Raw genomic sequence first — 14,717 nt, 5'->3', positions numbered from 1 at the left:
GAGATATAGGTTTCTCCTCTTGTAGCGCCACAGCCATCCGAGTGGCCAGCGGACTCCACCACTCCTAGAAGCATCTCAGGTGGCACAAGAGTGACCTCCATGTAGGTAGATCTCCTCTGTGGCGATGGCGACTTGGCAAGGCTCGGGCAGCTAGCAGCAGCCGGTGAGGAAGTAGCTTATTGGAGGGGACGTGGGTGAAAGGTGGTGGATGAGGAGTCAACGACGTCATTTCTGTTGCTGAAGGAGAGGCTCTCCCACATGCGGTGCGTCATGGTGGTGGTGGAGGACGATGGAGGATGAGTGAAATCTGGCGGGCGAGAGGAGGAAGAAGGAACCTGATTTTACAAATATCCCTTTTTATTTTACAAAATACTCCCTAATTTTAGTCGCGATGCGATTATTTTCAGAAAATCCCTTGCCATTCAAATTAACCTCTAATTTGATCGCGATCCAACTTTTTGCATAAAAACCCGTGGTTTGGCTCCCGGCTCTTATTCTTACCTGCGCGGCGGCGGGTTTCCTCGGCGACGCCCCGGGCCCCCGGCGGCAGTTGGCGACGAAGGAGGCAGAGGCGGGGATGCGTAAGGGGAGGAGACGTAGGGTGAAATCGGCTCGGACGAGGCTGATGCGGAGGTGAGGACGGCCGTGGCGTCGGTGATGGCGCTGAACAAGAGCTAGGCAACCACGGCGATGAGGTCAACCGCTGACTCTCGATGGGGTACGGCAGGAATTTCCATGCTGCCATTTGCTATCGCGGAGCTCGCGAACGATTTGGCAGTTGTTCATCTCCGCTAGTTTATGCCTGGTCTGATGACCCCCATCCGTTTCTTTGCTCTTGTGTTTGCTATCTGAACTAACCTTTGATGCTGTTCCTTTCAGCAGTATGTGGAACTGTCAGAGCAACATCCTTTGGCCTTCTCATCATCTTGCAACAACTGTGAGTGTGTGTTGTGTGATTACAGCACCTTCTGCACTCACTGAAACTCTAAGAGAGACGCACATGTTCCTCTCTCTGTTCACTACAGCAGTACCCGAATCACCACACACCTACATCAGTTGAGTTGAGCTGGCACATGAAGAGCCTGCTTCACTACAGCGACAATCATTGTTTAAACAATAAAACGATCTTCATGTGCCTGCTCAACTCAACTTTGGGAGGGATTGATAACCTCTGCACACAAATATTTTCAGCAGGCACCGCTTGTTATCTGAATGTTCAGAGAGAACTGATGTTTAGTTACTGAAATTTTTTACACCTGGCATGCGGAAGCCCATCACCATGTTTCCTCTCCGCGCTATATTTTGTACGACTAGCCCATCATCATGACTCTTGTTTAAATAACACCAGAGGCGTTCCTAGGTCCTAGCTCGTACTAGTTTGCCGACGAACAGAGGATGCGTTAACTGAAATTCATTTCAGAGGACAACAAGGTATTCAGAGGTTCTGAGGTTCAGGTAAACTCACTTCTGCAGATAAACTACCATGAATACATTTGAGAATGGTACTAGAAAACTTGGGCGAGGCATTGCTGCCGCATGGTGATTTTGGCCCAAGAGCTTTAGAATTTGATGATGAGAATAAAATTACAATATATCAGTAGTAGTATTGCATTGGCTGTGTTACGAACAGCAGATTGAGTTGATGCAAAGGCACAAATCTTAGACTTGGGTAAAGACGTGAAGTGCAGATGTGTGTAAGCTCACTCATCCATTTGACGAACAGAATAGCAATGCCATCGATTTCATCTTCCAAGGGCGAGGTTAAAATGTAGATCAATATGAAGCTAGTATTTCAAAAAGTAGATGTAACAGTAATAGTATGAACTCGTTATATGGAAAAATAGAAGAATATATCCTTTAGTGTCTCATTTTCAATCTGCATGGAGGCAGTAACCTCCGTTGTTCCTGCATGAGCTGTGTCTTTATGATAAAAGTGCAGTCTTGTTTGTTTATAAAGGTACATATGGTGAACTGTCATTGTTCCTGTTTCTCATTACGAGTAATTTTTTTTTGAGTTTTGAAAATTACAAGAAAAATTCAGTTAAGAATGTATGCTGCTTGGTTTGTCATCATACTACAGTTGGTTGATTGCCTGCCACTTGATTTGGCACGTTTCATGAGCATATGACCATCAGAAGTGGCATAGGAGGGAGGACATGCTGCAATAGTCCTCCAAATTCAATATGACAACATTTTTCATACAGACAATATATGCTCATCAGGATCATATGCCCATTTTTTGACTCGAATCTCACGGCATTTTTCATATACACAAACAGATGGATTAATTTGATCTCTGCAGTTACTAGTGCATGGTGGCAAAGATAAGTTTAAGTTCCTGGAAGTTGCAATCCATAATCCTCCCAGAGTTGCGGACTCACTTCACCAGGGCACTAGGTTTAATAACAACATGCTGCAAGGCATTCAGGAGTACTCTTTAGAAAATACGGTAATTGACAGAAAACCCACTATTGCTGCGAAGATTGCTGTTTTGTTATGCATGCATCATGGAAATTACCTTAATCTGCGTCCGGTTGTACGTGTATGTCACATGTATGAGGCCATCCATTGTCTGGATCACTGCAGGATATGAGAACTCCATACCACTGGTATCCTCCAAGGTCATCACTTCATTCCAAGAATCACCATCGTTCAAGGAGATCGCAAGTTTGAGCGTTCCTCTGGAGAAGGTGTTGTAGCCAAGCACCACTCTTCCATCCTTCATCTTTACTCCATCAATACCTTCAGATTTCAAGTCCGGAGGCGTAAATAGAGAGGTAGCAAATATTATTCATAAATTCATACGTGTCTTAGAGGCTTAGAGAACTTCACCAGAATTTGGGTTGGGAAGCTCAGTCCCTCGCACAAAACTCCATGTCACACCACCATCAACGGAATCAGCCATACAGACACGGCCTATTGTCTGAAATGATCGGAGCAGCACACGAATTATCCCATTTGCAGTGCGGTAGGGAACTGGCTGGATCACCCCAAGTGGCTGTCCATCCACATAAATAGGGCCATACTTTCTCCATGTCCGTCCGGCATCTTTCGTAACCTTTGTTGATAAAGAGTTGTCAGAAGCCAGAGCCATTATGCAAGAAACACTGCCTGTTAACTTCTACATCATTTCTCAATGGAAGAACAGAGGGACATATATGGGTACCTCAAGCCATGCACCCCAAGAGTTCCAGCTTTCAACTGATGATCCACATAGTAGGCGACCATCTTCAAGCAAGAAAGGCTGCATTTGACATTTAATTAATTTTACAGAAAAAATAGCATCAGAACTTTATGCTATCATGTGATGGAGAGCAAAAGACCACAAATTTAGCCATGCCTTGTTCTTAATTGGACCAAGGATACCAGGTGGTAGTTGTTCTCTTGGTAACCAGGTTATGCCACCATCCAGCGATCTTTTCATGGCACCACTCCACCTGAACGAGTTATATTAGAATCAGATCACCAAAATTCACCTATTTCTTCGGGACAGCTAACTCTATCGGAGATAAAAGGCCAAAGGTTATAAGCAAATGTCATACTTCTGGACTTCTTGACCAATCTTGTAGAAGAGAAGCAGCTCACGAGAGGGAAGCTGAAACAGAACAGGATTCCACATAGGCACCCCGAATTGCTCATCGGCCACTACCGGAGGATGCCAGTGACCACCCTAAAATTGTAAGATTGTTAGTAAAAACTAAAACCTGCTCTTCTAGGTAAAAAAGCAAACAAAAAACTGAAGTATGCTGGATGAATTGAACCCACACTATATCTCTGCAACCAGATTTTGACATCCGGAGCACCTTCCATGGATCCACCAAAATACGCCACCAAAAAATTGCCTTCATCAATCTGGTAAGGCAAAGTTCATATGTGAGTGATTGTCATAGCTTATTTAAAATGCTATTGCAACCAAAGGCCATGTACCTGTACAATAGTGGAAGCATGACAGCTATTGAAAGGGGCACTCCCAGCAGGAAATGTAAATTCTTCGTTCACAATGCTCCATCCAGACCCCGCATTTGCAGTAATGTTGGTAATGCTATGAGTGTTCTCTGCCAACCTCTGTCTAGCGTCCACCTTTCTATAATTCAGGTAGCCACAAGCACAATGGTTTAAATCTGAAGCCTATCAAATCATAACCAATATGAAAACAGAAAATAGGTGGTACAGAGCCACTTCAGGCTGTTGAAACACAAATCAAAACTTACTCCTCAAGAAGTCCTGAATTGACGCCGATCTCATGCAACAACCTAGAGGCCGATATGGTGAAGTTGAAAGGTTTCTTGCTGAGGTGGATCTTATGCGGTGAATCAAAAGTGAAGAAAGCGTAGAAGAGCAGTACACAGGATATAACATTCCATACTAGTTGTAGCTTGTTGGTGCTGTGGATGGTAAGCATTGCCTTACACAGGTGTGTTCCTACAGAGTTGCATTGGATTAATGTTGAAGATAGGCACACACCAAATGTTGAGGCCGGAATTTTCCTTAATCTAAAAAATCAGTCATTCAGTTTCTTCTTTTTCAGAAAAAAAAAGAAACGGAATTCTACTTCAATGAAGGAGGTAGAGTGGGAAATTCCTTTATAATCATACTAAAGAAGCAAAAATCAGTTTCATGCTTGTGTACTCACTCATCTGAAGCATTCCATAATAATATAAAAAAGATTTCCTTGTTACTTACAGGGGAATCGAATGAAGAACATTTTCCTTATTACCTAAAAATTGAGCGGAAATTATGCTTCTCTTTAATCTTTATGGTTTTCATGTGCTTGCAAACTTATATCTGCGTAGGCACCTGCAGTCTGCAGACCGATAAAACCTGCGCCCCGCCTGCGTAGGCACCGAAATCCGGCAGCGCTGGAACCGTGCGCACCCAAAACCCAAAATGCCCAACCCGGTGCTGAAATAACGGGGCGGATAAGAGGGAGCACCTGCAGTCGGCAGACCAGAGCAATCGGCGGCGTTCAGCTGCGGCCGCCGGCTCGGCTAGTACGCCGTGGCGCTGTGGACTCGTACTGCCGGGCTGGGCAGCAGGCAGCAGCCGACCTGCTGGCTGCTGCTGACTGTGGCAATGGAGTCAGGCGGTGCCGCGGTGGCCAGCCTGAGCTTCTTTGTGCGAAAGAGGAGGCAGGCAGGCAGGCCCCTTCTTCGCAGAGGCGTTATTTATTTTTTTACAAGTTTTTGAAAATCCCCAGAAAAACCCACACATGCAGAGGAAACTGAGATAAAAATTGATAATTCACAAAGAAAGCGATAGTTGCCAATTTCGATATTGGACTTGAAATTATACTCTGCATGTGTCTTTTTTTTTCCTACGAACTTTCGGAACTCTTAAAATGCTTTAACCTTTTGGTTTTCACGAAATATATAAAGAGGAGACGAGGTTTCCAGTTGATTTCCTCATTTTCAGGTGCTTGAAAACCGTCTTAATTTTCTGCTGCCAACATGATTAGTGCATACTACCCTCTTGCCATCCGCATTTTAAACTTTTTATTAAATGTATGCGGGACTCCCTTTGTTTTGGTTTCACCCGCAGTGGGTAAGTCTTACCTGGGAATGGCACGGACGGCTGGCGATTTATCGAGCAGAAATGTTGCCGCCACGTTGTCGCAAAAGAAAACTTTGATACTCGTACAAGCCAAAAACAAGGGTTATCTTTTGAACAGTTGGGTCATTAGAAAAACATTAGCGTGGATCATTCGGAGAGGTGACTGAGGTCACCGTCACTCAAGCAAAAATAAAGGGCAAAACCTTGTCTTTTGAACAGTAAGGAATCACTAGAGAAATATTAGCATGGATCGCACGGGAAGGTACCCTATACTATAGGGTGCCAGAGTCAAACATCACATCTCGAACCCTGAGTCGCAATACAGATGCTCATTCTAAAGCACCAATGCAATATGAGCTTCTCATTCTCCATTTTAGGGTAATGAAAATACAACTATTGTACCGGGATTACAATAACCTACGTTGTTATTTGGTCTCTCAAACATGAAACCTGATTGTACTTTTCGCATTCTAAATGGGATGCCTAGCTTAACAGATGCATTAGCAGAGCACCCCCTCGCAATCTCCATTGCCGATTCCTACCTTCTGACCTGCCTAGCTCTTTCCCACGAGTACGAGACTCATGCCCAACTCCAAGGCTACAACTTGAATCAGACTAAAAAAAGCAGTAATGATCTGCGCATATATAAGCATACCCGCACTAAGCCCGATTCGATCTTATGAGCCTAGCAATAGCCCACTGATGCTCTGATGTCATCTTACTCTATTCTAAAGCGTGGAAAATCAAAGTAACAACCACCCAAGAATGCTCTGCTCAAACTCACTAGTGAAACTCACGAAGTGCTGTTGCCAGATCTGCTGTTCAACACAAGCCACTTCATCCAAAGTTTATTATAGCTAGTTTTCGAGACCTGAATTGGTACAATGATTTCGCATGGGTGACACTAAGCACATGTACCATAAATTCCTAAGAGCAATGCATCCCAGGAAAGCGAACAACTACATCGAAAAGGTTGGAATGCTTATTTATGGTTTGATGGGTGGCCAGATGATATGCTTAGAGGGCAGCGATGCACTCAATCTCAATCCTGGCGTTCAGTGGCAGCGCTGCCACTTGGTAGGTTGAGCGGGCAGGCGCAGGAGCTGGGAAATCTGCAGCAAGAATGCAAATATCTTCAGAAAAGAAAAATGATTAAGGATATATGAATCCAGAATTCTGATTATACTATCAGGTAATCTGAGCTAAAGCACTCTCACAGCTCCACGATTAAAGAATGGAATGGCACGAGGAAAGGAAACACTAACTCAAACTTACATTTGCCATAGATCTCGTTCACTTTCTTGAAATCCTGCAGATCAGCCAACCTGCAGGTACAAGAACAGAATCACTCCTGAAAATCACAACATTTTGAGCAAAACTGAAGTTCCATGTAAAGAATGTGTACTTACATGATTGTTGTCTTCACCACTGAAGAATAGCTAGCACCACTTGCTTTCAATATTTCGCCCATGTTCTTCATTAACTGTGACAGAATAGAGAGCGTGTTACAGCAGATACACTAGATGACTATTTCTGAATGCAAACTTGCAAAGGCGGCTTATGGTCCTGCAGAATGCCATACAAGGATATTCCATTTCTGCATATACAGATTCAGTATCGAAGTTTTAGAATATTACATATAGTTTCATATAGTGTGAGTGAATGATGACAATTCTTTCCACAGAAGTCTGAAATGCATAGCAATGTTCTTCTTATACCAGATCAATAAATGCTGTGAACAACTCAAAAACTAAGCTGCAAATAATATATAGTAATTCATATTTGGCACTCTGCTCCATCCAGATTTTGCAACACTAAATAATCACAATTTTTACCTGCTCAGTCTGCTCCTCAACGTTTTCAGAGACAAACTTCCCACTCTGAAAACAGAAAGGTATTCCACATTAGTTGTGTCAGTACCTACGACTAGCAAAGTGCCCAATACATACAATGTAGAAAACTGAACAAAATGATAGAACAACGGTCCAAAAGCAAACCTCAGGATTCAGGCCAAGAACTCCAGAAACAAACACAAGATTGTTTGCTTTGATGGCCTGGGAATAAGGGCCTAGTGCTGCCGGTGCCTTCTCTGTCTGAACAGCCTCCTTTAAAGCTAAAAAGAAATTTTTCAAAGCCGTTACTATAGCATGTGAAATGTACAAAAAGTTCAAACTCTATTTTAGACTTCAATCTATAGAGAGAAGCAAATGCCCTCCAGAGTTGCCATGTGTAGATGACACAACCAATTTTGTTTATTGGCTCAACAGCATAAACTCTTGAGTCGTAAACCATGTTAATCATGGTTTGGGGCTTGTAGTTGTTCTTTAACCCTTAATTTTAAGTTTCAAAATCACAGATGCGCAACTTTTTTTTAGCTTAACTGCATTTATTTGACTGAGCTAAGATTTTTTAGGTGAATTCCCTCTATGCCACTGTGAAATTTCATGGTTTTCAATGACGTATAAGGGTTTACCAAAATTTCTCAATGGCAAAGTGAAAAATTCATCCATTTTAAAGGCATATATAACACTCTTGTAGCCAACTGATACTAGTGAACGGTATCATTGAGCATTAGTGAGAGTAATTTCTAATATAGAGCCATGTATATCCCAAGTTACGAGCCGATACAAGGCACATTGTTCTCAGTATATTCAGCAACCCTAATCTTAGTGATAACAGAAAGTACACCTCTCTGTTTATCTTTCCCTTTTGGAAAATAAAATTATTTATTTATGCTTATTGGCTATTGCTGCTGTCAGACGCACAGCCCAATCAGCAATCTATAACTTTTTTCGCTGGTTAAGGATGACTAAGCTTGCACTTCTCGTTGCATAGTGGAAAACTTTATCGCTTTCTTATGCCCAGAGAAAATGCCAAGCAGCAACAGCATTGCATTCTGCATGGCAATTTACTTCCATCGATCGACTGCAGCATCATTTCGACCAAATTCGCATGACAAACATGTTTCCCTATGCGAAGAGGTAACCAATCCTCGATTGAGGGAAAATTACAAGCAATCCGCGCGTCTATTGGCGACATTAACAAACCCCCAAGGAGGGCTCTGGTAGAGGGGGGAGAGGGACGGCGAGGGAATCGGGAAGCGTACCGGCCGCGGAGGTCGAGAGGGACGCGGTGACGGGGCCGAAGCGGCGGCCGCGCGCCCCGGCGAAGGAGAGGGAGGCGGCGGCGCCGAGCCTGACGGGGACGGGCGCCGATGCCGGGGAGGCGGCGGCGAACCTGGAGACGGCGGCGGCGCTCCACGCCATGGCTAGAACCCTACTACCACCAACCGCGGGCGAGCGAGCACGGGCGACTGGCGAGGCGAGGGGCGGATTTTGTCGCGAGATGGATGGCCCGATCACGAGCACGAGCCCCCTCTGCTGCTGCTACTAGTAGTGTGGCGTGGCGACTGGCGAGCGCGGAGGATTTTGCTCGCTCGCTTGCGGGTGGAGAGGAATTCCGCTTTCATGTGACGCTTACGGAATGAGCAGTCCTAAATGGGCCAGGGCGGCCGCTAAAATCGTTTGCTCCGCCGGTCTGGGCCGGGCCGCGAGGGAAAACCACGGCTGGCGTTCGAAATGCGACTCCTCCAATGCTCTCTGAGAAATTGCACACGTGGAGTTCTGCAGTAAGTGGATTAATAAACAGTAGAAGAGATTGAACATTCAAAGTTTCAAACATTGCACTATTCAACAAAAAAAAAGCGTTCAATCAAATATAAAAAAAATCAAACATTGCAAACCCAGGAAACCATCGAACAAGGAAGGAATAGTCTAGCCTAGTTGCACGATGCTAGTGGCAGTGGCAGCAGTACCCTACCATCCATCCAAGCTAACGTGCATCGATCGTGCCCATGAAGACTAGCCTAATGCAAGCGCACGACGATGCATGAGATGTCGTCCTTGCTGCCCCGGCGCACGGCCTCGTCGACGAGCCTGACCGCCGCATCGCGGGCGTCCCCGGCGGCCTCCCTGCCGGCCTCGTCCACCGCCTCCTGGTTCGACATCACCTTCCAGAGCCCGTCGCTGGCCAGGACCACGAGCTCCGCGCCCTCGCCGACGTCCTCGATGCACACGTCCGGGTCCGAGCTGATGTGCTCCTTGATCGCCCCGTCCCCGAACGCGCGCGACATGGCCAGCTGCGCGTCCACGCGGGGCACGTCTCCTGCAACGATGAGCAGCTTGATCACACCATGAACGACGGCGGCGACAACCACAGCTGATCGATCGTGGGACTTACCGTGGATCTCGGTGACGAAGCCGCCGCGGCTCTCGACGGCGCTGCGCTCCCGGAGCGGCTCGTGGTCCACGGACAGCTGCCTGGCCGCGCCCGCGGCGTCGCGCAGCACGGCGCGGGAGTCGCCCACGTTGGCCACCACCAGCGTCTCGCCGTTGATCAGGATCACCGTCACCGCCGTCGACCCGCCGCGCTGCCGCCGGCCCTTCCTCCCCTCGCCGCCGCCGCCGTCGTCGTCCGACTTCTTCATCTTGAGCACCTTCTGGTCCGTCCGGTGGTACGCGCGCCGGATCGACTCCATCGGGTCCGTCCAGAAGTCCAAGTCCGGCTGCCGCGCGCGGCGAGCCACGGGCATGTCAGTCTCACACGCGCGCGTCACAGTGGGAAAATAAAAGCAAAGGATCTGAACGAAATGTGGTGTGCCATATGCCCATATGCATATGTGTCACGTACCTCGTTGAGGATGTTGTCGAAGAGATGCTCGCTGAGGTAGGTGGCGACGTCGGCGCCGGAGTGGCCGTCGAAGACGGCGAAGAGGCCGACCTCGTTGCCGTCGTCGAGCTGCCGGAACTCGGCCACGTGGCGGTCCTCCATGCCGTGCGGCATCCGGCCCTCCACCAGGTGGAAGCCGTACGTCACCTTGCGGCTCCCCGACGACGCGCGGCTCTTGCCTCTCCCCGTCTCGCGCACCGCCTGCGCCTGCGCCGCCTGTTCGCCGCCGCCGCTCCCCTCTTCTCCGACCTGACAGTACGAGAACACTCACGAATTATATTGCCTCATTTATGCATGCGAAAATCGGATCTTACGTTGAGTTGCTGCAGGGACGACGCCATTGGTCGTCGCCGATCAGCTCTTGCTCGAGCCCGAGTTCTTCACGGTCGCCGGAGCGGTAACATCTGCTGCATTGTTTTACCTCGCCGTCTCCGGTTTATTTATACAGAGGCGCCGCTGGAGTTGTGAATGTCGTGGGGGCGGCGCCGGGCGACACGTACGCGCTCCGCCGCGGTCGTGGAGGCGCCTCGTCGGAGCACCTGGCGGCCAGCCTCGTGAAGTGGCTTGGGTTTGGGCCTGGGCGGTCGCTTGCTGTCCACACGCTCACGGCACGGGCATGGGTTGCGAGCTGCGACATGCAGCGGTAGCTTCCGGTGGTGCCGAGGTGGTGGTGGAGCCGGCTGCCGGCGACACGGGCGACTAGTCAAAAGACTGGGCGCGGCTCAACCGCCTAATAATACTAGTATCAGACATCGTCGCTACTCGCTACGGAAAGAATCGATGAACAACGGCACGGGCATTTGAGTGACACGAGAAACACAGGACGAGTTCCAACAGGTTCCCACCTTCCTCCAGTTTCTCAACAAGTCAACATGAACAAAACTAGTTGTATACTTGTATCTTCACTCTGACGCAGTAGTTTCACTTTCACATCAAATCGTCGTTAACAAGAACATAAAAAAAACTGTCAAGCATGTTGCTTTACAAGTGAGAATCTCCCTCCTACATGAGCAGACACAAATTCAGAGGAGTAACAGCAGAGCCTTCACGGCACTATAGTACACTTAAAACCTCCATCGGTTCTGTCCAGCCGCAAACTCAAGACTCCCACAACTCAACTGGGCCGAAGAACCACATGCTGCAAGCAAAAGTGCAAAGTGTTGAGGAAGACTCGTAACAAGCAGGGCAACAGGCCAACAGCTAACCAAAAGCGCTTTGCTCAACCGAAAGGGGCAAGCGAGGCTACCTTGATCTGTGTCCGGTTGTACGTGTAGGTGACGTGTACGAGCTCGTCCATGGTCTGGATCACGGCAGGGTACGAGAACTCCACGCCTTCGGTGTTCTCCAGCGTCAACACCTCGCCCCATGAGATGCCGTCGTCCAAGGAGACTGCAACTTTGAGGATACCTCTGGACTCGGTGTTATACGCAAGCGCAACTCTTCCATCCTTCATCTTGATTCCATCAATTCCTTCAATTGTGGAGTTTATCAGATGATCAAGGAGTGATATTATATAATATAGAGCATTTGAACGTTCCTAATACTACTACTGAAGGGGGCATAAGCAAAGAGCATGCTCATTTACTTCAACATACCAGAATTGGGGTTTGGCAGCTCAGTCTTGCGCGCATAACCCCATGTTAAACCTCCATCACTGGAATCAGCAATGCATACCCGACCGATGGTTTGATAAGACCTCAGCAGCATACGTATAGTCCCATTGGTGGTCTGGTAGGGGACAGGTTGAATCACCCCAAGTTTCTCACTTTCGACAAATATAGGACCATATTTCCTCCATGTCCGGCCAGCATCATCTGTGACCTAGATTGTTCAGACAAGTCGTTAGAACAACAATACGTGATCTTAAGAATGCTTAGTTTCATTCATTATGTATATTACCTGTTGAAAATAAGATCAAATGCATACCTCAAGCCATGCACCCCAAGAGTTCCAGCTTTCAACAGATGACCCACATAGTAAGCGCCCGTCATCAAGCAAAAAGGGCTGCAGTAAAGAGTAAAACTTGCTCAATAACTTTTGGGAAGCACAAATTACTATTCTGACAAAAAAGATTAAGTATTACTGAATTTCTAGAACGGATTTCTTGCCAGATATGTGATACATAGTCTTTCACAACTTAAGAGCTAGCTTTAGTCATGCAGCTCTCAATCCATGCAAGCTTCTGCCTATTCCCAAAGTCCGTTCTTACTGCGTGCTATGTAATATTATGTATGAACGAGAGGGCAAGACTATACATACCTTGTTCTTTATAGGGCCAAGAATACCAGGTGGTAACTGCTCTCTCTCCGACCAGGACATGCCACCATTGAGCGATCTTTTCATGGCACCACTCCAACTGAACAAGTTATGTCCAGAATTAGATCATAACACGTAATGTGATAACTTTTTTGTTACATTTTATGTTCCTCAATTTATTTTTTGGTTTGTTTCAACAATGTATTGAAAGATTTGACGGAACAAAACAGAGATCTTACTTCTGGGGATGTTCACCTATCTTGTAGAAGAGAAGCAACTCACGAGAGGGGAGCTGAAATAAAACAGGATTCCACATTGCTGTCGCATTTTCTTCATCAGCTACTACTGGAGGATGCCAGTAGCCATCCTAAAGACAAACAAAGTGTTCTAGCAAGGATTAAGATCCAAGGGCCACACTCTATAAGGAAAAGAGAATGTTCATTCTTAGAGTAGTGAACCTACACTGTATCTTTGTGTCCAGATTTTGACATCAGGAGCACCCTCTATGGATCCACCAAAATATGAGACCAAAAAATTGTCTTTCTCAATCTACAATCACAAAATCACATCCAATCAATTCCAGTTATTTTTTCTTGGAGTGTCCTTTGAAAAGAAGATATACCTCTACAATTGTGGAAGCATGACAGTTGTTGAAAGAACGACCAGCCGCTGGAAATGTAAACTCCTCTTTCACAATGCTCCAACTGGAAGTTGCATTTGTTGAACTGGTGTTCATGTTATGTGTGCCATGTTCGATTTGTTGCCCTGGCTTGCTGTTACTCAGGTTAGTGGCACGCTCCGAGGATAAATTCCGATTCCTATTTCAAGATCGAAACTATTAATCTAAAATCTACTTCATGAATCCTTATCAAGCCTATAGAGGGTGCATGCTCCACCTTACTCTTGAGTTAATGTAGTGTCATGTGATGAGCCTGAGGATGGTACAATGGAGCTGAGGTACTTGCTGATCAAAGTCCTCAACGGAGAATCAAAAGCTACAAGAAGCACGGAGAACATCATCACACAGGCTGCTATCTTCCATTTGTGTTGCTTGCTCAAACTGCAGCAGCTGTTGGGCATTGCCATCTGCAGCGAATAGCACAAAACGTTAACATTCAACATTACTTGGATAAAAGTTGCAGTGAACTCATATGCACAAAATAACTCCACCTCATGTAGATGAAAGGTAGACCGTGCGTAATGAAAATCGCAAGGACCAAGGCTTCTAACTAACTTCCATTGATCTATGTCTTTCGAAAAAAAAAACTTGTATTGATCTAATCTTCTCAAAAAGAACTATTTGTAAGACCTTCAGAAAGCAGACATTTGCACCTGGGGAGCAAAGCACATTATGCAGCAGATGTCGTTGTTGGCATCCAGAATTTTACTTCTGAAAACATGCCACGACACTGTTCTTGTCTCACACGACCACATGTCGATGTCTTGTTCTTGTAGTTGTAACTGACAAAGGAACAGGCAGCACTGCATCTGCATGACTGCATCCTATGCACACGCAATACATGATCATATTGCTCCGCCGAGCACACAACTCATAGATAGGAAACCATGCCGGTGAGGCGGTGAGGTTACTTTCTTGCTCACTTAATCGCCCTCTCAAGGTACCAATTAACTCCTAATCGTTGAACACTACCGTCTACCCATCCACCGATCCACCTCCCCGGGCTACTATACTAATCGAAAACTCTACCCAGCGAGACAAATGTTGAGAAAGCCACGAGAAGAAGAATCGGAAATCAGATGTCAAACACGACCTCGGTTGAGCGCTAGCAGGAACTGAGGTTATTCTAACTTCGACTGGGAGTCTGGGTGGGGTGGCCAGGGTCCGGGAAGACGACGAACTCACCAGTCACCAGCGAAGCGGGCAAGCGGCGAGACCTGGGCGGGCGCCAGCGCGCGTGGAAGGGCCAAGGCCCGATCGGAACGCCGTGGGAGGGGAGTTCAAGGAGCGGCTGACCCCGACCGCATCTGGCTCTGTCCGCTGCCGTGTGCCGCGGCGGCGGTGGGCAGCCGGATGCTAGCTCACCACGGCTGTGTGCTCTCGTCATTTTCTATTCCACACAAAAAGACACCCAGCTGCGGCCTTTTGCAGCTTCGCCATTGACTACCCACCAGCGTACGACGACGAGACGGAGGCTGGGCCCTCGCAGGCCTCCGTTCCGAGA

General features: G+C 47.0%; 4 protein-coding genes and 1 long non-coding RNA gene across 7 annotated transcripts; 1 reads left to right on the top strand and 4 right to left on the bottom strand.

Annotated features, from left to right (window-relative positions):
* The first annotated feature begins 326 nt into the window (after positions 1-326).
* Positions 327-1,280, top strand: LOC117843878 (uncharacterized). 2 transcript variants are annotated; one of them, XR_004637845.2, is made up of 2 exons: positions 327-805; positions 883-1,280. It is a non-coding gene; the product is annotated as an uncharacterized lncRNA (long non-coding RNA). The 2 variants fall into 2 exon arrangements; XR_004637846.2 differs by having other exon boundaries at positions 880-1,280.
* Positions 1,281-2,138: 858 nt separating this feature from the next.
* On the bottom strand, positions 2,139-5,150 carry LOC117843874 (uncharacterized). 2 transcript variants are annotated; one of them, XM_034724617.2, is made up of 10 exons: positions 4,934-5,150; positions 4,212-4,493; positions 3,928-4,084; positions 3,766-3,852; positions 3,543-3,670; positions 3,341-3,437; positions 3,167-3,244; positions 2,833-3,058; positions 2,519-2,742; positions 2,139-2,413 (listed from the first exon to the last, which is right to left on the bottom strand). In XM_034724617.2, the coding sequence occupies exons 2-10, from the start codon at positions 4,400-4,402 to the stop codon at positions 2,378-2,380; spliced, it is 1,224 nt and encodes a 407-aa protein (XP_034580508.1). In that variant the 5' UTR covers positions 4,403-4,493; positions 4,934-5,150; the 3' UTR covers positions 2,139-2,377. The 2 variants fall into 2 exon arrangements, with proteins under 2 accessions (XP_034580508.1, XP_034580509.1); XM_034724618.2 differs by having other exon boundaries at positions 4,212-4,422.
* A 1,184-nt stretch (positions 5,151-6,334) lies between these two features.
* On the bottom strand, positions 6,335-8,939 carry LOC117843877 (reactive Intermediate Deaminase A, chloroplastic). Its single transcript, XM_034724627.2, has 6 exons — positions 8,657-8,939; positions 7,548-7,663; positions 7,386-7,430; positions 6,960-7,033; positions 6,826-6,875; positions 6,335-6,662 (listed from the first exon to the last, which is right to left on the bottom strand). Exons 1-6 carry the CDS (start codon positions 8,814-8,816, stop codon positions 6,568-6,570), a joined length of 540 nt encoding a protein of 179 aa, XP_034580518.1. The 5' UTR covers positions 8,817-8,939; the 3' UTR covers positions 6,335-6,567.
* A 327-nt stretch (positions 8,940-9,266) lies between these two features.
* On the bottom strand, positions 9,267-10,785 carry LOC117846416 (probable protein phosphatase 2C 58). Its single transcript, XM_072291556.1, has 3 exons — positions 10,240-10,785; positions 9,790-10,114; positions 9,267-9,714 (listed from the first exon to the last, which is right to left on the bottom strand). Exons 1-3 carry the CDS (start codon positions 10,390-10,392, stop codon positions 9,416-9,418), a joined length of 777 nt encoding a protein of 258 aa, XP_072147657.1. The 5' UTR covers positions 10,393-10,785; the 3' UTR covers positions 9,267-9,415.
* Positions 10,786-11,151: 366 nt separating this feature from the next.
* On the bottom strand, positions 11,152-14,596 carry LOC117842612 (uncharacterized). The gene is made up of 10 exons (XM_034723097.2): positions 14,399-14,596; positions 13,436-13,620; positions 13,157-13,352; positions 12,997-13,083; positions 12,774-12,901; positions 12,538-12,634; positions 12,205-12,282; positions 11,874-12,099; positions 11,525-11,748; positions 11,152-11,416 (listed from the first exon to the last, which is right to left on the bottom strand). Exons 2-10 carry the CDS (start codon positions 13,618-13,620, stop codon positions 11,393-11,395), a joined length of 1,245 nt encoding a protein of 414 aa, XP_034578988.1. The 5' UTR covers positions 14,399-14,596; the 3' UTR covers positions 11,152-11,392.
* Between the last annotated feature and the right edge of the window lie 121 nt (positions 14,597-14,717).

Source organism: Setaria viridis, chromosome 2 (assembly GCF_005286985.2).
Source record: "Setaria viridis chromosome 2, Setaria_viridis_v4.0, whole genome shotgun sequence".
NCBI lineage: Eukaryota > Viridiplantae > Streptophyta > Magnoliopsida > Poales > Poaceae > Setaria > Setaria viridis.
This window is presented reverse-complemented; position numbering and strand designations above follow the sequence as displayed.